The sequence below is a fragment of the Dinoponera quadriceps genome, unplaced genomic scaffold, assembly GCF_001313825.1.
Source record: "Dinoponera quadriceps isolate SergipeBrazil2010 unplaced genomic scaffold, ASM131382v1 scaffold343, whole genome shotgun sequence".
Classification (NCBI taxonomy): domain Eukaryota; kingdom Metazoa; phylum Arthropoda; class Insecta; order Hymenoptera; family Formicidae; genus Dinoponera; species Dinoponera quadriceps.
This window is the reverse complement of record NW_014554441.1, coordinates 445,840-469,507: the sequence shown is the minus strand read 5'-3', so window position 1 is coordinate 469,507 and position 23,668 is coordinate 445,840. Positions and strand designations below refer to the sequence as shown.

Below are 23,668 nucleotides of genomic sequence, written 5' to 3'. Positions count from 1 at the left end.
CGCGTTTCGCGTTGCGAACCGATGACGCCCGCGAATCGGCCGCTTCTCGCGTCGACGATGGAAAACAACGTCCGCATTAGTCGGCGGCCGCGACCGCGACGTCGTTGACGAGTGTCTCGTTTGACGGCTGTCGACGCACGTCACGCATTTTGCGAGTATTTTCGTCGAATGCGTCGGTCATTAGCAGGATCGATTCGTCGCCGCGTTATTTATTTATCGGCGATCGTCCGCGCGATATGTTTGACTAAAGACCTCTCTCTTTCTCTCTCCGACGAATATTTCCGCAGGATTCATTTGCATTCAGCTACTGTATTAACGATTCGGTAGTGACGTCTTTCGAGCTACGGTTAGTTAAGCTAATTTATGCCAGAAAGTAACGCCTACCGCACGGCGATAATGAGCGTATAACGTGCCGGAATCTACGGGCACGTACTGTTACGGCGCGTTTCGGGCTCATTCCTGGTGTTTCTCCTCGCTTCTTATTCCGTATCTATGTGTATGTCATAATTTATGCTAATCCATGTTGTTTGTATTATTGATTAACCGTAAAGGTATTTGAAGGCATTATCTGCGTTTCAGCAGTGATCATTTATATCGGCTGTTATGTCATCGTCCTTTATTTTCGGCGAGCGGCCCCGAGTAAATTAGAAGTCGTCAGCTTTTAATAGTCAGGCACGCCCTGAAATTTCCCAAGTATAATTTTATAACACGTTGATTGGCACGGGGTTCTCGGTGAGCGGTGTTATAATACCGCCGCGTCTCGCTTGATTTATTATGTAATTATATACTAATAAATGCGAAACATAACCACTTATACGGAAAAAAAAGGATTAGTTTCAGTAACTAAGTTAGTTGTATCATATGGATATTTAAAACTTTATCAATTTTAATTACTAAAAGAAAAATTTTTTGCCGCAGCAGCAAACGTACTATCGTAAATGTTATTCAATTGCTTACGTTGCTAAAGTTTCCACATGTTACAACTAATGTAGCTACCGAAGCTAACTTTCCTTCCGTGTATAAGAAATTAGATATATAATCGATAATGAGACGAATGAACAAATATACGTATCGCAAATTGCATTTATCTATCGCATTTTTGGCGATTCAAGCTTGAGTCGAGCATTGAAATAATCGATGAAAATCAACGCGACAATCAACGTGTTAAAAGTGTCCCCTCCCCGGGAGAGAGAAAACGCAAAACAGACGCAGCGGATCTCGCTGTCTCCGATTCCCAGGCAATTGCATGAGCGAGTTCATGGGGCTGATAAAGGGCCGCTACGAGGCGAAGGAGGACGGCTTTCAGGCTGGAGGCGCGTCTCTGCATTCCATCATGAGCCCGCACGGGCCCGATGCGCGCTGCTTCGAGGCCGCGACTGAGGCCGAGCTGCTGCCGGAGAGAATCACCGACGGCACGCAGGCATTCATGTTCGAGAGCTCGTACGGTTTGGCCGTGACGGAGTGGGCCGAGAAGCTGTGCAACAAGCTGGACGACGAGTATTACGAATGCTGGCAGGACCTGCGGAAGCGCTTCGATCCGGCCGACAAGGCGGCCAAAGTCGCTCAGTAACAGAAAGGCGAGCAGCGTGTAGCGACCGGTCGTCGACGAGTTACGACATCGGCCTTTGATGGCTCGTTCTTTTCTCTCTCGCTTTTCTTCCCGGTGAATGTTAATCTTTCGTTGCACTGCGTCGAATCGACATCGACATTTCGTTCCAGTCGATTTTGTAAACCTATTTCTACACGTTAATGCTATACTCGATTTAACCATGTTATTGTAAATATGTTGCATGTGTACTGAAATATTGAACGATCAAACATGATCTACATTGTTGCGAGGAAACTAAATGTCTTCGAGTATCAAATTCTCCTATCGAATACAAAATGCATTCCCAACAAAAAAGTGTCGCAACCTTTTTGTGATTTATCATATTTTCAATTTTGATTTGCTACCTCATTTTTAAAAGCTAATAGCGGGTATATAACAATTGGATTATACACTTTAGAATAGACAGCGCCATCCATTCCGTCGTATTTGATACGTAATGGCTAGACGACCAGTTGGATCACAAAACCGATTATACATTTTAATGAATAATCAGCCAGTAACAAGCTATTAACGAGCTAGAAAATTTAACCTAGTCTGTATAAGTTAACTACTTGCTGGTGATTCAGGCCAATTAGATATGTTTCTCCTCGGCTACTTGTTTATTTTCTAAGAAGATATCTCGGAGATTCAATGGAAGTTTTAATATTTTAATATTAGAAATCACCCCTTTTTTCCTCACGTTTTCTCTTCATCAAAGGGTTCATTAGAGCCTCGTTCGCAAGGGAAATACTTTGTAACAGAAGCCGCGACAACCTCGCGGTTCATGAATAAAAACTTCGAGAAGCATTCGATGAAGATCGAAGGAGTGAAGCTACTCACCGGTATCTCCGATATCTGCGGATCGAGAGAGCAACATTATACCGCACTTCGCGAATTTTTCCTGCATCCGAGCGGCGAGAGACGCTTTCGTAGCGTGTCGCGCGCGCACGTCCGCGGGATATCGTGCGAAGAAACGATGAAGTTATCTGGTGCGTGCAGCTGAGCAGCTGGTTATAAATTCGCCGCATCGACAACATCGTCCGCACGAATATTGCTGCGCGCACGGGTGCAAGGAACTTTTAATCGGCATCCACCTCTTAGCGATAGAAGCGCGCCGGCTCTCGCGACCGACGTCATCGCGACTCGACGTTGGATAAGGACGCGCGGCGTATTACACGGTGCGTTGCGATAATACGCGGGGAGACGGCAACGGGAAATCTCTGAGCGTAAAATCTCAGCTGGGATCGATCAACAGCGATTCCAACAATCGAGCCGCCGAAGGAGATCCGCGATAGTTCCGCGACAACAGCGCGCCGTAGCGGCTTCCAGGGACGCGAACAAATGATTAAATCGTGTTGCAACGTCGTAAGTGTTTGTAAACGTTTGTAAACGCACTGTTCGCTACGAGAGAACAAATATCTCGTTTTATCGGAGGTCTGAGTTCGGACGAATGTTTATGAGATCGCGTAACCTTCCGTGACTCGCAAGGCGATTTTGTTATTTAAATAACCAGTACTTCTTCATGTCATATTCATTAACGTGGCTGCGCTGTATCTTATTTTCTGCGATCGAATTACGAGTCGAATCAAAAGTACCGTATTTTTCGTCCCCCTTCCCTCCATCCTGATCTCTTGCTCCCTGATATCTTGCAATCAATCTCAACGCGAGAACCCTATAATTACATCGTTGTTATTTCCACTCGACACTTTCCTACGCGATCTTATTGAAACCTCATCGAACCGATGCGTACTCCTTGCCAGTGAAATTGATTTTTTATTCGCACGCACATTACGAAGAAAAGCATTTGTCCGAGTCGAAATTTTATCTCTACGTTAAACCTTTAATTAAATATAAGAGATTAGGCGTAAGAGATTAGGAATAAGTTAAAACACAATAGAAAAAACAGAGAATAAATGAATGAGAACGTTTTAATTAGATTACCCTTTTTACTATTTTTTAACGAACCTCTATCATATCATACTTTTATCATTTCCTTCATAATTATCGATTGATTCAAACTGACTTTTATTTATATATCGTTGGCCATCGGATATTTTCAAGGTTAACTTTTAATCAACTGCTATAAGCTTTATAAGTAAATAAGTTAATAACGAATAGAATTGCGAGAATAAAGCTGAAGTATGATATATTGTCCATATGTCGAAATTGAATTCCTTATTCCTTTGCCTGAGCCCTAATTTGGGAGGAAGTATCGATAGGCGCGCTCCTCGCGTTTTCTCTTCACCTGCTCGGTCTCGCTGTAATTCGGCAAAGGCGACATTGTATCACCATCGATCCGCAAGGCAGGAATTCGCCTTGCCGACGGCGGTCTGCCCACGTGATACCTGTTGTCCCCAGCAGGGTCTTCGTGGTGCAAGACTGTCAGCAGTGTGCTCCGAGTCGCTGCGACAATAGTGCTCCTCAGCTCCACGTTGTATTGTGTCGTGTTCGACGTGCGTGCAGCCCGCAAATCGCGCGTCTTTCAGTGGTCTTGGAGCGCGGGGGAGATTCGGTGGACCCGCCTGCGATGTCCAGGTCGACGATGTGCGCCGCCTGCCGAATGTCACGTTCCGCGAAATAACGGGTAACCTAAAAATGCGCGAGGAGACGATCCGCCGCGTCCTCGCGTTCGTTCTGTGCCTCTTGGTCGGACGTGCCGCGGCTTTCTGTTTCCCGGACTTTTGTAAGAACCTGGTGAGTGGCTTTTCGTTCGTCCGTTCGTGGGTCGCTCCCAGGGAGCGCGTCCAGGCGTGCGATGGACCCTATCTCATCATCGTGATCGAAAAATCCGTCGAAGATGGATTCGGATCAGCCCTATCTCGATGCGAATTATCGCTCCGAGCCCGTTATCTTTGTCAATTTTTATCATTGAAGATTATATCGCTTTGTTTTCTACGTAGTGCTAAGCTGGGGATTGTTATTTCCGCACGTTCCCGCGGCTTCTTTGTGCGCAAAAAGAAAGATGGGAAAAGGCTCGGTTGATATTCAATCAATAGCGTAATGCGAGAGACCGATAAGAAATGACACACAGGTGCTGTGCGCAATATGATAATACAATTCGCGTACAATTCGGGTCGAAAGTTTCGCGATAATATGCGCAGATTACACATGAATCTGTTGTTCTTCGTATGACTAATGTTTTATATATATGTGTGAAGCTGTGCGTTTATCTATGATTTATCCGCGAGCGGTTGAACAATAAGAGGCGGTGTCGCTTACGCAAGCGTCGCGAGTGACCGATAAACAAATCTAAAGTTAAAATTAAAATTTTATCGATCACTCGAGATCATTCTCAACGTCGATCGACGCGATTAATTGCGAATGTCGTGCCGGATCGACGTAATATTCGTATCAGTGACAATTATATCCTCTTCTATTCTTGCTTTCTTCATTTTCTAGACTGAACTGGTGCCGACACCGGACTACCAATGTTTATTAACTTCAGTACGAAACGGAAAAGGTACGGAACGATAGTCGGTAAAACTTGACGGAGATCTCGCGAGTGAGACTCGTGAATGAGAGTTCCGTCCTTCGATTTTCCAGATTGCGCGAAGTTCAAGTTCGAGGACGCCGACGAGACGTCGTCCAAGCACGACGACACCGCAATTTTCACGCTGTCCGCGTACGTCGCGGACTTTGGGGGCTCCCAGAGAGCGACCGCCTTTAATTTATCCGTCTCAGACATCAACTTCCACAGTAAGCCCATATCAAATCGCATCGCGAAATTATCCGATTGAGCAAATCAAACACTTGATTGAAGGCTTTCTTCATTGATACATTCGCGTTGATTTCGTCACCAAATATAGAGTCATTCAATGAAATCAGAAATGTTCAATCATATGTATCGCACACGGATATTCGTTCATCATGATTGTTAATTATTCGAGTAAGTAATAATAGTATTATTATTATCGTTGTTGTTATTTTAAATATTATTCAGGCAGAGCGGCATTTGTATCGTAAAATTACATATATTTACTTACTAATTTATTTAACAATATTTACGGGAAAAATTACCCGTCCGGTACAATGCATTATTTCCGGCTTAGCAAACGACGTTTATAAAAGATAAAAGAAAAGGTAATTGTAAGCGACAGAAATTTCACAGATACAAGAATGCATAAAAACGTATTGTACAAAAGGAGGAAGTAATATGTGAAAATATTTCCTCGTATAATCAACGGTCATGATGTGTGAACATCCAAACACGATGCGTGTAGAATTGATAGATACTTGCCAGCAATCCTGTACGTAGCAAATGTCAAGAGATCATTCGCTGAATTGCGTATTAAAATGTCTATATGTAAAACAGGGTTATCGACGCGTTATCAGTACATCGTTGATGAAAACGAAAGTGTGAGCGCGTGCAGACATGTGGAGCTGTACGGTAACTCCAGTCACCCTGCGCCGAAACATCTGTTTGTGTCGTGTCCGTTCACCAACGACAGATACGAGGGCTTGCCGTACCGGCTGGAGTACGCCGTGGTCGGCGACGATTTCGCCTACAGCAGGAAATACATGTTCTACGTGCCGCAGCACAGACGCATCGGTGGGTCTAAGCGGATCGTCACGATTGCCGATTCTAGTCTCGCTAATCGTCCTCGGATCTTCCAGCGGACGGCCTCGCACTCCGCTCGTACACGCCTTTCATCTACGTGGACGTGTCGGACTCGTCGAACCTGGCGCTGCACGTGCAACCGCTCCCGCCGAAGTACAACGTCACGAGGTACCGGGTCTGGCTGACCCGCAACGAGACCGAGTCGGTGATCAGCGTGACCTTGCCCGCGAACGAAGACGGCGGGCATGTACGGTACAACTTCACCGCGCCCGACGGCGTGTACTTCGTCAAGGTGGCGGCCTTGCATCCCGACTGCGACGAACAGCACGGTTGCGTGAACAGCACGTCGCCGTATATACTAATAAGTAATTACCGTTCAATTCTTTCGTTTCGTCCGCACGGGAGAAAAAGTCAGTTCCTGCAACCGAATAAGGACCGGACGAAAGCTAGCTCGCGTGAATATTCAAACTGGGTTGAGAGCAACTGACTGAACAGAAACCTACGGGAATCTTTTTCGGAGAAAATTCAATTGCCGCAAAAATGATTTTTTCCGCCCGGATATGTACACGGGGAGAAGGAATTAGCTATTTATAATTGAAACTAAAATATAATTGAAACTTAGTTACCAGATCTAGTTTTTAGCTGTGGGAGCTATAGAGAAGTAAAAGAACGAGCGAAATTAATTAAACTTCAATTGCATTGTATTATATAGTTAATTTTTATCTCTGCGAGCTAGTTTTTATCTGTGAGAGCTACTTTTTTTTCGTGTAGGGGATGGGGTCAATAAGGGTAATAAGATTCGATTCTTGTGGCTGCTTTTCTTCCTTTTTCAACGTCGTCGTTCGATCTCTCATGTTTGCAGAACACGCGTCTGACCGATTACTGATCATGATAATCAGCATGATATGGATACCGCCCGTGCTGCTGTACGCGCTGTACCACGCATTTAAGCTCCACCGGAAGCGGGGTGAGACTCTTGTTTTCATTTTGTTGTTACCTCTTACGAGAGGTTCGCACCTCCGATAATGTAGTGCTCGCGGAAAGGAATTGTCGTACTTTTCAACACGGATCTTTCAATCAGTCCTGAGGGGAATATCGAGGAGGCCGAACTGCCTGTTGATTTACTCACCGACGCACGTGGCGCACGTGCAGGTGATGGAAGAACTAACCAAGTACCTACAGTGCTGCAACATCAACGCTATGATCGACATACTTAACATCCGCGACATCGCCAGCCAAGTGAGTAATCGATCGAACGACGAGTCGCGTTGTAAACGCGAAAACTACGCATTTCGTCGCGCGCTGTGGCCATTCGAGGGGATGATCGTGGAACTCTGTCGCAGGACCCGGGGATCTGGTGCAACATGGCGTTCCGAGCCGCGGACGTGGTGCTGGTCGCGACCTCGCCACCGTCCACGCCGTCCTCCTATCCGAACGTGTACCGCAACGTGGACAAACATCTGCTACGGTTGCTGAAGGAGAACTATCCGCAACGGAACAAGCGATACTACGCGCTGCATCTGCCGTACTGCGAGACGGACGATATACCGGAGGAGGCGCGCCTCTTCAAGATGTTCCGGGTGCCGCGCGACCTGCGGAAGCTCGTCAAAACGATCCACGGTATCGGTTGCCTGCGCTTCCGCTCGCCCCGCGACAACACCGGCATCCCGGAGATTCTGTACAGCATCCAGTTGGCGGCGGACATGCTGGTGAAAGAGCAGAACGTGAACGCGAAGAAGAAGGCCGAGGAGACTGGTAAGCGTTCCCTCGATGCCGAGATCGACGGGCCCCGTTCGGCCGGTTACACCGCGTTGCCGGCAGACGAGCTCCTGTCGTCGATCGTCGCGCCCGATCGAGCCGTCCTCGCGGGCGAGCCCGTGCACATCGACGAAGTTATACCGCAGTCTTTCGCGACGGACATCAACGAGCTGAACCTGCTCGGCGAGAACGAGGAGAAGGAGACCGCGCGGGGCGTCTACCCGGTTAGGAGCGACTGTGAGTTCCGCATCGATAGGTTGAACTTGTAAACTTCCTCTCTGTACATGTGTAAGCTCGTACCTCGTAAAACTTGTTTATCGCGATCGACTGTGTAGATTTAAGCGAAGTGAAACGACTCTTTTCCCGACTTTCTCTATTCATTCTGTGCGCCTCGCGCGCACGGTTTTTATATATCGACAGGTTATCCGCTCCTCGTATGTCTGAGTACTAATTGTCTCTCACGGAGAAAAGTTCTTTTCTTGGCACAGCAAATTGTTCCTTACTGTAGTGACAGATTTGTTCGAACAGCGAATATATCTCATATTGATTGCTAATAATGCCAGCGAAATTATTTGTTATCGCAATGACGCGTCTCGCCACAACAGCAAAGTTATCTGTTCCGTGTAACGAATCTTTTTGCTGTCACTATAGTAACAGACAGCTTTTGCTGTGTCAGCGAAGAATTTCCCTCCGCGTCTTAATTACACGACAGTTCGATAGATAAAGTTTGCGGAGAAATTTTTGAGGACACAAGAATAAATCTTGTTAAGTAAAGAAGGAAGAAAGACTTTTTTTTTTGTTACCTCAATATCAAACGATGTGACGCGACGGAAAATGGTATCTCGCCTTTTTGTTCGCCACATCGACAATTTTCACCTCGCACCACCGCCGTCGACGGTGGCGGCGACGTCGTTATAATGACGGAGACATAAGCGCCGCTGGAAAACAGGTAAGATCGATATAAGCTTCGTACACCATTGTGAAAGCGTTTTTATATGTAATTTCGTAATATATTAATTACAAGAAAAAATTCATATGGCACAATTATATATGTAGATTAACACACCGACTCGCAACGCGCGTTCGCATACGATATCGTCGCCATCAATCGGCGCGTTGGAGGGTAATAACGAAAGAAAGACAGAGAGAGAGAGAGAGAGAGGAAAGGAAAAAGAGAACACCGCAAACGTCGTGTCATAAAATAAAAAATCAGACGCGCGCTCGTCGTGCTCGCGCGACAAAACAGCTAGCCTAGTTTCTCTTTTGTGGAATGTTGCATTTATACATAAATACAAAAGGGGCGACTCCTTTCGTTCTCTCGGTGAGATACGGCGAAACACAGTCTTCGGATATGGTGAGCTCGCGCGACACGCGTCTCGTAAAAACGTCGCTGGTACTTCCGCTACACTCGCGCGTGCATCGCTTTGTGCGATCTGCTCTGTTGCGTCGGGCACACGAAAGCCACAAAAGCTAGTGCGACAATAAAAAGTATCTCGTTTCGAAGGAAGCGTGACGATTAAGTTTCAGATCCCGGTATGGCTGCGTGCAGAGTGTCTCGCTCGTCCAAGTGCGCCTAACCTCGCGCTCGCGAGCGTTCGTCAAGAAAAACTCAATGGAAGACCACGTGCATCTTCAATGCAGAAGTTTCGTGAGCATAAAGTATTGCGCCTCTCGTGGTTAATCGTAGCTCGAATCGAAATTTCCGATCAAAACCGCCGACAACGACGGAAAAACGAAGACGACATTCGGATAGTAGCTCGGGAGCATCCTGTACGTAGCGTTAAATGAACAAACTATTCTCGAACCTCATCACAGCTGCGTAATGTGACACACAGAAGACACTCAACGCCGATCGGGGAACTCGACGACTCTCCTGTGAGAAACCGCGCGAGTGATTTGTTTGCGATGCGTAACTATCGGCATTAAGTAGTAAAAGCGGCCTTACCACTGGTGATCGACAAACAGTCGTTTACAACTTTAAGTACATAAAAATAGGACAAATTATTTACTGACTTTTACTCGCTAATAATATAGCAACCGTTCTCCGCACGATACACAGTTTGTTCTCACGTCTCGGTAGATAGGGCGCTGCGTTCGGTCGTCTCGAGAATTCTTCGGGAATTCTTCCGGCAGTACTCGACTCCGTTGGAGCTGATGTTTGTCGCAGCAAATTCCTCGGTCGAATCGCGCTCCTTGCAAATTGCCATAAAAAATGGCAGTTTTCGTTTCACTCGAATCGCTCGTACATTTCTCCCTTGTGCTTCTTCTCCGTCGTTCAATAAATATGTCCTTCTTTCGCGTGATTCACGCGATCGCCGGTTACTCCTTCATCGGATTTCTTCGTCACTCGTCGTGTATCCGCTCGAAGAAATCGTGAATACGTCGAGATTGTCAGAAAATCGAGCCTGCCCTGATACGATTTTTTAAACTTCTCAGTTGTCGGACATCTAATGCACGAAACTGGGTCGCTCAATTCGTCACGTTATTGTCGCTTTTGTTGTCGTCCAAGCTCCCGAACACCAAGAGGTCCTCCGTCTCCGATTTCTTCCCTTGCATGTCGATGTAGGACTGAGGACGTTCCTGTTTGGTTATTCTCAGATCGTTCTCGCTGTTGCTAGTCACACTAGTATTCCTCAGCTTAATGGGACTCTCGTAATGATTAGTATTGAGGCTCGCGGGTCGATCGTTCACGTAGGACGACTTGACGGGTTCGTCGGGAAAGGAGGCTATGGACATCTGCCAGAGCGCCTGCAGCTTATCCACCTTGTCGCACTTGGTGACTGGTTCGGAGGACATCCTGCCAAGATAGTTGACGGTGTTCGTCTTCAGGTTGCTGACAGTCCCGTTGCCCACCTGATCGTCGTCGGAATCTGAAACGAGTTCGTCGGAAACTTTCAACCCGAAATCACACTACCTTAAATCGTTAGGCATTGCGATAATCAACGAGCGAAATTGGAAAAGCATAGCGACAGTTTGAGTTAATCGCGCGTTAAATGTACCGATGATTAATATCAACATATTGCGGGCGAATCAACGTTTTTAATTTTCAAGTTTGAAAGCTAGAACGTCGACTCGCGTCTTTAGGGAGACGTGGTATATTTGTAAATTTTGTTTGGTACAGAAAAATATTGTAGTAAAAATTGCCATAAAATTTTGCCATAATGGAATTATGACTGAAACTGTGATGTGTGCTGTAATCTTTAGTGACGCGTGTCATGTATGCACATCATTAAAAATTACAACACACATAATAGTTTCGATAATAATTCCGGTATAATTCAGCGTTACAAACTTTTATAAACATTTTCACTACAATATTTTCTCTGCCTACTTCTTCACAAAAAATATTAAAGTATTATTTATATATAATAATATATTATTTATATATAATAATATATTATTATATTATATAGTATATAGTATTATTTATATATAATAATATATTATTATATTATATTATTACATATTATTANATACTTTAATATTTTAATAATATGTAATAATATAATATAATAATATATTATTATATATAAATAATACTATATACTATATAATATAATAATATATTATTATATATAAATAATATATTATTATATATAAATAATACTTTAATATTTTTTGTGAAGAAGTAGGCAGAGAAAATATTGTAGTGAAAATGTTTATAAAAGTTTGTAACGCTGAATTATACCGGAATTATTATCGAAACTATTATGTGTGTTGTAATTTTTAATATTATATATATATATATATATATATATATAATATTATATATATTCAATAATAAATTTAATAATATTTATAATATTTTAACAGAATGTCAAAATAAAAACATTACTGCCGTGCTCGTGAATTGTATATGTGTGTGTTTTTCATTTTCGAGTAAAATATTACAGCTACATGTACGATTTACAATGTGTTAATTGGAGACGACATAAAACACGGAACGGTCGGGATTTAGAAGCCGGTAAATGAGCATCGTAACGTACGGAGCAGTCTCTGAGTTATTGAAGACATTAATCCGGGAGATACGATACGGAAGCGGAAATATCCCGAATCGATTCGTTCGACTCACCGTCCGTCCTGCCCAAGGAATGCAGGGACTCGAAGTAGGCCTGATTATGGACGGTTCGCGGATTAAGATCGAGATACTCGACGCCATCCTCCAGCATGCGCTCCCAATGGCAGGTCAGTTCCTTGAAAGACGGCCGCATGCCTGGCTCCAGGTGCCAACACGACATCATCAGCTTGTACCTGGAAAAAAAAGAGAAATAAAAATATCAAAGATATTTTTTTCCCGAAGTTGTAAAAACGGAAGATAACTTTGCGACTCTTCGCCTACGCGAGTAAAAATCTACTTTTTACGGCGAGTTTTACGAGCTTTACAAGCTGAGGAAGTTAACCTACTTGCAGCCTGGCTCTGTTCCAGGAGCAATTGTAATTGAAAAGACTGCACGGTCACGTTAGATTGCCTCCGATTATATCTCCGCGTAAATCACACTATTCTCTATCTCGTCGTGCTGTATGCCACACTAATTTGATGCTTAGTCGGCATTGTGATCCCATCTTCGCGAAGATGAATAATTTATTTTCTAAAGCAAACTCCGCTACTTATTACGGATTCTCTTTGCTAATAATTAACGGGGATCCCACATTAGTTTTGAATATATTATTGTGCGAGTTGGAGTCGAGTATCGCCTTAAACTTAATCAATGTGGCTTCGCTAATTAATAGACAAACCGACTCAGAGGAGATCGCATTTGAAAAGTCGTAAATTTTTCATTTTACTTTCAAAATTTCTCGTAAAATCTCACTCAGAACAAGTCAAAAGTAGTAATATTTTCATTCGACAATGAAAATATTGCCACTTGTAATTGTAAGAATGAATATTTCACTCAAGTCTAGATTCTAACTCCGTGCCAGGGTTGTGAATTCAATTAACGATTGAAATTAACAGATTTAATCAAAGCTCATTTGATTGATGATCGATATGAATAAATACAATCGAAAACTGTTCGGCGACGATTGATGTGACTGAATTCTATATGAAACTGTTCGATGACGATTCCTAGCCCACTGAACGAGAGGGATTCTGGAATGATTCCAGCGTACGAGAAAGTTATAAATTTAGCAAAAAAAAGAAAAAACGGAATTTGGCGGATTTTATCGCCCGTCACATCTCGTGAGAGAGCACAAGTCAAAATAAATTGAAATCAATCGTCACTTAAACGACTATTTTTTCACCAAATTTATAACTCTCGGATGCTGAGTCATTCTAGAATTCTTGTTCATAGTGGGCTTAACAATCGTCATCAAAGATCGTCATAGAAGTTTTAATCCTCTATGGACCCGTATAACTTTCAAGTCACATACTAATATACCGATATTTTATTACATAATTTAATTTTTTTGCACAAAGTGGCGTATACATCTTGTTATATAATGTCTTCTTAGTAACCAATAACATTCTTGGTAACGATTATCAGCTCTAACCTGAAATATCAAAGTAAATGCTTTTGCAAGTTGTGTGCAAATAGAAGCTAAAGAAACCATCTTGTGCAATTGTCATTATTGTTTCTTCTATCAGTATTTGTTAAACAGAAAAAAGCGTACACAATAGCTCTTGATTTGTATATCAATAATATCTTATTTGTTTTCATTTCAATAATTGTTTTGTTACTATTTTCATATGATGTAGCTTTGTGACTTTCAAGTCACAATGAGCTATAATGGTTCAGTGTACTTGTGATAACGCTTGTGTTTTCTTCCCTTTTTAGTTTTATATATCAGAGGCCTGAAACAAAATACAAAATCATATAAAAATAAAAAGGCAATAAGAATAAGAAGCATTAGCGGTAATAGATCCGAAGATTCTTTATTAGATTCTGACTCGGACAAAGATCACTCAATAGTATTTACCCGACGACGCATAAAACAAAATACAAAATCATATAAAAATAAAAGGGCAATAAGAATAAGAATCTTTAGCGGCAATAGTTCCGAAGATTCTTTATTAGATTCTGACTCAGGCAAAGATCACTCAATAGTATTTACCCGACGACACATAAATATTATTGACAGCGACGATGAATTTAGTGGTAAATCATCATCAGATGAGGAAAATTCAGAACCAAAAATAATTGTTTGCCAATCAGTATCCCACACAAGGTCCTTTGACCTAATTTCGAAAATTATTTGATGACGAAATTATAAGTAATATAGTTGACTACATCAATACATATGCACTGCCATGTGACCCAGCAAAACCCATAGGTGTCCATAGTTAAGCTTTTATACACACAAGCGCAAACGTTGTAAGCCGTTGTTACTTCAAAATTACAAAACGTATTTGTGCGCACGTGAACAAGAGTCTCTTGTGAGCGTAAAGTTCAATTCAAACTAACACAACGGCGCATTAACAATAACACAATGATTCTTCAATTTATTGCTTCCTTGAAGGGGCACAACACACGCGTGAGAGTTCCGCGACGCACTCACTCTCAGAAACGTTAACAAGAACTGAAAGTGTGAACGCAAATTCAATAACACTCGGTAAACTTTGTAAATACCGTACGCAGTTATTATAAAGAAGTATTTCAATGGATAAATTGCGATTGACGACGAGCAATCGACAACGCGTATAGCACGATCACGAGTACGTCCTGTCACAAGATATGCAGAAACGTACTGAATCGGGTTCAGAAGCTCCCGAGGATGTTTCGCTTTCTTTTTAATCTCGCGTTTCTAAGACACGAAAATATCAATACAATAAAAGGAAAAATAACGCGCGGGCCTAGCGACAGCCGACACGATGTTGTCAGCTAATCGCAGACAATCGCCTCTCGCGAGCGATAATATATCGCACGTATCACGGGTGTACCGTGTGGCTCGCAACTGTATTCGTTATAATAAAATCGTTGAAACTGCTGAATGCATTGTTAATGCTGTATTTATAGGTTGATATTTGTTGATGTTACGCTACATAAATTTTTTTATAGTCATGAAAAAAATCGACCCATAGAGGGTTAAATTTAATTCGATCATATCAATCGTCAGTCAAATAGATTTTAATTAAATTTGCTAACTTCACTCATTAATTAAACGATATTCAATTATTTTTGTTCATATCAATCGTCACACAATTAAACAATCTTTAATTAAATTTATTAAGATCATCAATTAAACGGTCTCTAAGTGAATTGGTTGAAATCAATCGTCAATTGAAAGACTTCTAATTGAATTCGTCGTAAATCAAACGTCAATTAATTTTATTAAATAACATTTTTATTCAAACTAATTATATTCAATTAAGAAAAATATAATTTTAATATTTTCAATTAATACTTTCAAACTTAATATTTAAAAAAATTTAATTAATATTTAATTGACATCCCTGCTCCTTGCGAGTGAATATTTTAGTCGATTAGAATGAATTTATCCCCATAACGGTAGAATATATCAGATTCACTCTTTAATTTCGACTAATAATTCATTCATCGATTTAGAGGGGAAAACACACTCTATATGAGTAAAAAAAGCATCATCATTTTACCGTTTGAGTTCACTCCAAGAAATTTAGGGAACAACGCAAAAGTAATCACGGAAGATAATTCTCAAAGGATCTATCTTTATGCGAAGGACAATTCGATAGAATGCGCGGATCCCTCGAAATAGCGACGGGCAAGTTTCGTCAGGGAATTGATGACACGATTGTTCTCGAGCACTTACAATTGCTGCGAACAGTTGACCGGCCTTTCCATACGATAGCCGGTCTTCAGGAGATTGTAGAGATTATGTACGTCTACTCCAGGATACGGCGAGGCTCCTAACGTGACCAACTCCCACAGGAGCACGCCAAAGCTCCAAACGTCCGATTTGCTGGTGTACACATGGTCGGCCAGGGATTCCGGTGCCATCCATTTTACAGGCACTGCGGACCAATCGTAAAACCACGGATAAAGCGGATGCTTCGAACCCGCACGAGTCATTAAAGATGTTTTTCTCGCCACTAGTCCTCGTTCGCGCGCGTGCGCGCGAGAGAGAAGGGCTGAGCGAGAGAATTACGAGCGGATTACTATATCATGGCTGAATTAAAGTCACCGGTATCAAACGCGCCGAGGGAACGTTAACTGCGACCTGCAATTTTCCTTAATCCTGACCCTTAAACCCGCGAGTTCCCGCGCTTTATCCTCGCGAAGCCGCTTTTGGCGTTGTCTGCAGATTTCTCCGGGAAATCGCGAACTTTATAGAGAGATGACGAGGACTAATTCGCGGCTGATCTTACCTCGCCCTTTACTCCTCTTCAAGTACGCGTCGTCCTCGTAAACATCGCGAGTCAGGCCGAAGTCCGAAATCTTGCAGACCTTCCCGGTGGCGAGCAAAACATTCCTCGCCGCGAGATCCCGGTGCACCAACTGCGGCAGCCGCATAGGAAACTTTGATTAATTGCGACCTACTCGAGCGAGTGGAGATATTTCGCGACTTCGGCATTCCCGAGGGATACGTAGCGGGATGCAGTCACGATTGCGTAGTCATAAACCACATTGACGAGGTTACCGAAGCTGGCTCGAATATCGACGGAATTTCTAATTACCGGCTCTTCTAAATGATACTGAGCTCGCTGGTTGATGTTTTAATTTGTTTTCACCAATTCCAATATTTTAAAACTTTTATTTCTGCTTTCTTCTGGTACTTTTTTCTTTAAGTATTTCAAGAGAAAGTAATGAAAATTCGCTGTTTAAAAATTCCGAGAGATTTTGATATCTTTTTCGACAAATGTCAAAATTCGAAAATCTTCAATTCCGATTTTTCCTAGTATTTTTAAGTATTTTGAGAGGAGATAATAAAAATTGGCTGCTAAAACCTAACGGAAGATTTGAATTTATCTTTTAATAAATTTTAGAAATTCCCCAAATTTTCATTACTGATATTATTCTCTTTCCTCTTTAAATATTTCGAGAGGAGGAGATAACGAAAACTCGCTGCTTAAAAATCCCGGCAGATATCTCGAGTTCCGGGGATACCTCCGGCAAAATTCCGTCGTACCTTAATATCGGCGAGGTACGCCATTCCTTTGCTGATTTGCCAAGCGAACGAGAGTATATCGTGCGGCGTTATAGTGTAGTTCGACGTATTATCAGCGCAGCGTGATTCCTCACCGATGTTGTTTGCCGGCGAAGCGGAAAGCAGAGACGAGCAGACGGTTCTTCCTTCCGTCTTCAGGTTCCGACTGCGTCTCAGATAGTTTCTGAAATTCCGCGCGGGATCGCGTAAGCATTGCGTGAATCGCGCACAATATCCGCAGCGACGTGGATAGTCGATAACCATTCGTTTTCCGAGAACGAGGTTCGGGCGCGAAAGTCACGTGTGCTCGTCGCGAAAAAATTTAATTACCGAGGGCTCGACTCGTACCGGGCAAAAACGAAGGCTCTCGCGAAGGTTATTGTGCCGGCAAACCGGCGAAATTCCGCGCCGGCGGAATTCCGCCGCGGCGCGCGCCATGCCGCTGAGTTATTTCCGCGTTCATAAGTCGGTCGCGCGTTCGTTGTCGCCATGTCGTTCATTTAGAAGCATCCGTATGTAGCGGCATCGTTGGCATAAATGGGCTAACATCGCGACCTCCTCCGGTGTCGCGGCGCGTACCTTCCCCGGGCCGCGATGAGACAATAAAAATACCGAGCTTGAATAGCCGCCGTGGCCCATCATTTACTCGTTCTTAGCGCTTACACTCGACGAAATTATTATTATCGCGGCGCTTCCAATTTAGCGTCGGGAAAACACGCGTCGCTCTATAACAGATTGTCGCGACGAAAGACGGGAATTTTATTAGGAGCTTGCAGAAGTTCGTCGGATTGTTGGCGATTTCATTACCTCGAAAGAGTTATAGTATAGACACGGAATCGAGCAATTAGTCGAAAGCTGGTAGATAACAATGATAGATATTTTGATCGAATATAATATATTCAATTAAACGTGAAATATACTGAAGAAAGCGATATTATGGCTCTTGTAAATATTATACTCCCTCATCCTTAATATCTCCGCTATTAAATGGCGAATTCTACTTACGAAATCATTTGTTCAATAGACCGCCGTGACGAAGTGAAGCTAATATGCCAATATATAATAACGCACTTTTAAGCATTTTGAAACGTTTTCAAAATAGATTTTAGCATGCAATTACACATACTTTCTTGTTCTTCTTAAACCCGGACTTATCATCACGCGAATATATATAGATTTGAGAGTTTTTTATCATTTAACAATTTATTCCGCTATACGCATTTCGAGTTATGCAAAGTTAAACAATAGAGCATGGCATTTTGTTAATTTTATCCCCCACCTAAAATAAATCTAACATGGTCTCTTTTTCAAGGTTCGTATCGAATTATTCGATAATTCAAGTTGAGCTCTTAAGTTGATTCGTTTTGTAGAAACTTTCCTTCTGACAGTTTGTATCTACTTTTTGATAAGCAAGTCAATAAATCTACATTAAATTACACAAAAATTTACGGTTATATTTATTGTTATTCCTTCTAAGAGATTTTTTTCGAATAAACATATAAATTTGTAACAAAACATTTTTTTTAACTGATATTTTAAATCTATTTTAGTAAGAAACCATACGTAGGTAGCTATTTATATTTCTGGCCTTGGTAGCAGTAAATGTTGCCAGGCGCCATCTGACGTTGTCATTGGAAACTTGACATTGTTGAACATAAGAATATAAGAACACATTGTCATTTGAGTGCGGTTTGTGTTGTTTACAGTGAATTGAAAAATTCATGTCGGGCAAAAAATGGAATTAACTCGTGAACATTTCCGTGCGATTATTTTTCATAACTTTCGACGTGGATTATCAAGACAAGAGTACATCGATGAACTTAATTCTTTATACAGCGAGAAAGCACCATCCTACAGCACTGTAAAAAACTGGTATAACGAATTCAATCGTGGCCGACGTTCGCTCCAGGACGAATTCCGTGAAGGTCGTCCAAAATCGGTTGTTGTGCCAGAAAATTTCTATACTGTGCGTGAACTGATAAAGCAAGATCGTCATGTGACATACCGTGAGATTGAGGCATCTTTGGGCATTAGTATGACAAGCATCAATAAGATATTGCATGAACATTTGTCCGTAAAAAAAATTTGTTCGCGTTGGATCCCGCATAATCTGACAAACGCTCAAAAGAAGACTCGTGTTGATTGGTGCAAGGAAATGTTGAAAAAATACGTTCAATCAAAGGCTGTGTATAACATCTACACAGGTGACGAATCATGGATCTATGCATATGAGCCCGAAACAAAACAGCAATCGACTGTATGGGTCTTCCAAGACGAGTCAAATCCAACAAAAGTTGTTCGCGGAAGAAGCACATCGAAGCAAATGGTTGCCTGTTTCTTCGGCACTACCGGTCACGTGGCGACAGTGGCGTTAGAGCACCGTAGGACGGTCAATTCTGAATGGTACACTACCATTTGTTTGCCAGAAGTCATCGGAGAAAATCGAGAAAAGCAGAAGAAGAGGCGAATCATTCTTCATCATGACAATGCGAGCTCTCGCACATCGGGTCAAACAAAGGAATTTTTGACCGGCCAAAACGTCGAATTGATGAGTCATCCGCCGTACAGCCCTGATTTGGCACCCAATGACTTTTTTTGTTCCCGTACATCAAAAATAAATTACGTGGTCAACGATTTTCGACACCCGAAGAAGCGGTTGATGCACTCAAAACGCATATTTTGCAGTTACCTCAATCGGAGTGGAAAAAGTGCTTCGAAAATTGGTTCAAACGCATGCAAAAGTGTATTGATCATCATGGAGAATATTTTGAAAAACAATAAAACCAATTTCGATCATAAATATTAGTTTTTTCATTATTAGGCCAGAAATATAAGTAGCAACCCTCGTATTACCACTCTTGTTCTTTTCCAATTCATTATGCAATGTCGCCATATTTTTATAAATAACGTTCAAAGTAATAAATATTTCATAACTTTTTCTAGAACCGATTGAACAATTTAACGAGTGTAATCGTTTCCAATTTGAAATATTGATTATTAACAAAGTTATTGTACAAAATGTATATGAAGACTATAATATTGCCTCCTCTATTGTTTCGTTACCGTATTAACACGCTGAATACTTTGATGGTTACCAGTGACTGGTATTATGATATTACCCATTAACATAAAGTATGATTAATTGCATTTGACAAAGTGTTAAGTTATATAGAGTATAATTAATTTCACCTGAAAAATCGGTCGTGCACGGCCAATAGAGAGCCAATGAAACGAGGTAAAAGATGTACTTGTCTCGAATTACATTTATTTACCGTATCTTTGGTAATGCAATCATTAATTAAACTTTCGTACAATAAATGGGCATCAACGTGACAGTCAACGCCTCAATAGAAGGAATGTCTCTGAAAATCCGACGAATTTTCGCAAATCCCTTACTATCGTCACGTTCACCATCGCGGAATTCGGAAGCAATTCCGGCGGACATGACGCATGACTCGCGTGGATTCGCGTCGAGCCGGCGTGGGACTTGCAGCCATCGATAAGGCCGGAAAGCTCGTGAAACCGAAGGGTCATAAATAACGCGGGATATCGTCCGCTTGAACGCCTATATATAGATGTATATATCACAGCACCCACTTACCGTAAGGAACCGAATTCGGCGAATTCGATGATGAGGTATACCGGTGCGCCCGGAGTCGTACAAGCGCCCAGCAGCCGGATCACGTTCGGATGCTGCGCCTCCTTCAGCAGCTGGTACTCGGACAGTAGATCGGCCAGCTCGGAGGCGCACGCGTCCTCCTTCAGGGTCTTCACCGCCACGGTTGTCGGCCCGGGCCATCCACCGATGTCGATGGCCTTGGCGCGCAGAACGCGCCCGAACTCACCTTCGCCCAGCACTTGCTCGATGGTCAGACGCGATCGTGGAAACTCCCATTTCGGATCCAGCTGAGGAGAGATTTCGGGCATCGGGGCTTAGACGTCTCGATCATTCATTTCGCCGGATTCTCGCGTAAACTCGCTTTGACTTGTGAATAATGAATTTACTCCCGATTTAATTTCTCGCGAGGTGTTAAGTCTTTAATTTTGCAACTACATCAACAAACTCTTGCGTCGGACCCACTTTTATTTGCGTCTAACTAAAAATTTACGAGCCTGTTTTGATAGTTCATTTTTAATAACGATTATCTTTATTCTTGACCTGGCTTATGGATAATCGATTCGTTAGTTCGATTTAATTTCTCGTCGAAAAGAAAATTTCGGACGATTTAGTTCTCAATTTTATAATTATATTGACATTTAGACTTTGTCGACCCACTTTTATTTACGTCCAATTAAGAATTTACGAGCCTACTTTGATAGTTCATTTTTAATCATGATTATTTTTGTTCTTGATTTAGCTTATGGATAATCGATTCGTTCTCGATTTAATTTCTCGCGGGAAAGAAAATCTCGAGTAATTCAGTTCTCATAATCATATTGACATTTAGATTCTTGGTGACCCACTTTTATTTATGTTTAACTAAAGATTTACGAGTTTTTGATAGTTCGATTTTTAATAATATTTATTTTGGTCCTTGACTTGGCTGATGGATAATCGATTCGCTTTCGACTCTATTTCTCGTCAAAAAGAGACTTTCGGACGTCGCAAGGAGAGGGGAAATGTTGGAATCTTAATTTTATAACCATATCGACGTTTTTTTCTTATTGACCCATTTTCTTATGTTGTGTTAAAAATTTGCGTATCCACTTTCATAATTGATTTTGTCCTCGATTTTTAAATTTTGTTTTCTTTGCAAATCTCCCGCTGTAAAATACATCACCTCGTTTGAAACAACATCTCGTTTAATTTTCACTCCCAGTTGCAATTCTCTCACGGGTTCTTCCTTCCCCTTCACATGAGGCGCAAAGAACGACTTGGAAGATACAGCGCGAAAGGCGGCGTGTCGATTAATAAATCCTTCCGTGCTAGTTACGATAAAAGCTTCTCGTTCCCGCCTCGCCGGGACGTGTTTCCGGGTTCGGGTAACGTAAACGTGCAGAAGATATCCGCTGTTCGTGTGTACTTCGTACGAGTTGCTTTGCGACGGACACCGCCCGGATATCCAATTAAACCGATGCTTCGGGAATGATAATGGCATCACGTAGATAATGAGAGATTCCGTCGCGGATTAGTATTCGTGTGACTCGCGCCCGATGAGAATCTCGCGCAACAAGATGCCGAATCCCGGAAATTTCGCGGTCCGGTCCCGTTAATTTATTTCCGGAAGATCCTCCGTGCTCGGCGAATCATTAACGGAGATTGCGGCCGAGCTGAAATTCGCGAATACCTGCGAGGAAACCATTCGTCTCGTGATCGATAAAAATGTATTTCGGTTGCGTTCCGCAGAGAGACGACATCGGGGGGGGGAGAGGCGCGAGCAAGCCCGGACTCTTTCGCACGGGGAGCATCTTTTGAAGCGGCACTACCGATACATGAATTTTCCAACACCGCGAATGTCAACCTGCGAAAGTGGCATCATCGCGTCTCGACACCTTGCTATTTCCTCTCGAGAGCGCCGGAGTCTCTCGAGGATTGTTCGTTTTTCTCCTCTCTTCTCCTTTCATTCGCCGTGACGACGAGAACGTGTTCCCCGCAAAATAACGTTATTATTTCAGCGCGAGCCTCCTTCCGACCTACCCGGCGATTTCGAGCAACGTTGTTGTCGGCCGAAGCGAGGCGGATTAATCGCGCTGGCGCGATTACGTTCTCGGCGCACACCGGTCTTCGGCGCCGAGTGCGATAACGAAATTTGTCGGACGCGAAAGATGTGTGACACATGTGCGCGCACGCCACGCGTCACGAAAGGGTTTACGTGGCCCATAAACCCACTGCTGTTCACTGAACTGCACGCCATGCTGAAGTTACGTTCGTATCAACGTCGAATAAAAGCGACGACTTTATCTCGCCGGGTGTCGCCTCGAGAGTAGCAACCCTTCGCGAAGAATAGAAATATTGCGCGCGCGAACGGGCGCCTGTGCCTTCTCTACCTATAGACATTTCGTTCCATTCGTCTTTTTATCGGCGCATCCTTTCATTCGATTGTGAGAGCTTCGGGCGAGAGAGCTGCAACGGAATGCGCCTCTTCTGGTGCCCCGGCGAAGGAATGGTCGGTGCGAAAGAACGTCGTCTTCTTAGCTCAAGATTCGAATCGAGAGGTATTAATGTTCTCTAACAACACCGAGAAAAATCGTATTTATAATTATCGCCCAAGTGACAGAATCAGAAGAGCCATTTAGTAAATGTTTTACTATAGTCAATAATAATTATCAACTGGCATTTATATCACATTCTTTTGCTTATTTCAGTGATGATAATAAAAAAAAAAAGATTTCATTTGTTTCGGTCCATTGCTTTCGATTTTTCAAAAAGTTAGTTTTCTCATTGACTGCCTTATGACAGCCCGAATTATTCCGTCCTCAGCGATCGTTTAACTGTGAAGTCTTCGTATTCGAAGAGTTAATCCAATTCCCGATTTGATATTGAATACAGATTTTGTCACAATCAGATTTTATCGATACGCTTGCTCTCTGCTTTTGTCGTCGGACAGAAATAATTCAAAAGTCCTTTCGACCTGAAAAGATCCTTCCTAGTTTATCGAGATTTTACGGAATAATGCATTAAGCACGGCGACGAGCTCTTAATTTTCAAAAGCTCCGACGGAATTTCGCGAAGTTCCGTCGGAGGTTTCCGTGAAAAATTCTGG

At 42.6% G+C, this 23,668-nt stretch overlaps 3 protein-coding genes across 5 annotated transcripts in view; 2 read left to right on the top strand and 1 right to left on the bottom strand.

The window, feature by feature from the left end:
* The window catches only part of LOC106748582 (homogentisate 1,2-dioxygenase), a 39,023-nt gene extending 35,503 nt beyond the window's left edge, over window positions 1-3,520 (top strand). For both annotated transcript variants that reach the window (XM_014627263.1, XM_014627256.1), the window contains exon 8: window positions 1,239-3,520. In XM_014627263.1, coding sequence (XP_014482749.1) covers window positions 1,239-1,570 — 332 coding nt within the window. In that variant the 3' untranslated portion in view covers window positions 1,571-3,520. The remainder of the gene's footprint in view (window positions 1-1,238) is intronic.
* A 467-nt stretch (window positions 3,521-3,987) lies between these two features.
* On the top strand, window positions 3,988-8,685 carry LOC106748683. The gene is made up of 8 exons (XM_014627467.1): window positions 3,988-4,282; window positions 4,988-5,048; window positions 5,132-5,284; window positions 5,901-6,137; window positions 6,203-6,511; window positions 7,009-7,113; window positions 7,228-7,385; window positions 7,490-8,685. The coding sequence occupies exons 1-8, from the start codon at window positions 4,184-4,186 to the stop codon at window positions 8,171-8,173; spliced, it is 1,806 nt and encodes a 601-aa protein (XP_014482953.1). The 5' UTR covers window positions 3,988-4,183; the 3' UTR covers window positions 8,174-8,685.
* A 189-nt stretch (window positions 8,686-8,874) lies between these two features.
* Window positions 8,875-23,668, bottom strand: part of LOC106748675 (proto-oncogene tyrosine-protein kinase receptor Ret) — a 78,147-nt gene continuing 63,353 nt past the window's right edge. Inside the window, exons 16-21 of one of the 2 annotated variants that reach the window (XM_014627454.1) lie at window positions 20,566-20,870; window positions 16,947-17,148; window positions 16,186-16,315; window positions 15,630-15,831; window positions 11,977-12,155; window positions 8,875-10,774 (exon numbers count right to left, since the gene is read on the bottom strand). In XM_014627454.1, the coding sequence (XP_014482940.1) occupies window positions 10,374-10,774; window positions 11,977-12,155; window positions 15,630-15,831; window positions 16,186-16,315; window positions 16,947-17,148; window positions 20,566-20,870 (1,419 nt within the window). In that variant the 3' untranslated portion in view covers window positions 8,875-10,373. The remainder of the gene's footprint in view (window positions 10,775-11,976; window positions 12,156-15,629; window positions 15,832-16,185; window positions 16,316-16,946; window positions 17,149-20,565; window positions 20,871-23,668) is intronic. The other variant, XM_014627444.1, reaches the window with a different exon arrangement.

Bases quoted from the DNA above. Each gene is read 5' to 3' on its own strand.
- LOC106748683 (XM_014627467.1), top strand. From the start codon at position 4,184: ATGCGCGAGGAGACGATCCGCCGCGTCCTCGCGTTCGTTCTGTGCCTC. The intron at 4,283-4,987 runs GTGAGTGGCTTT...TTCATTTTCTAG, and splicing joins CGGACTTTTGTAAGAACCTG to ACTGAACTGGTGCCGACACC. The intron at 7,386-7,489 runs GTGAGTAATCGA...ACTCTGTCGCAG, and splicing joins TCCGCGACATCGCCAGCCAA to GACCCGGGGATCTGGTGCAA.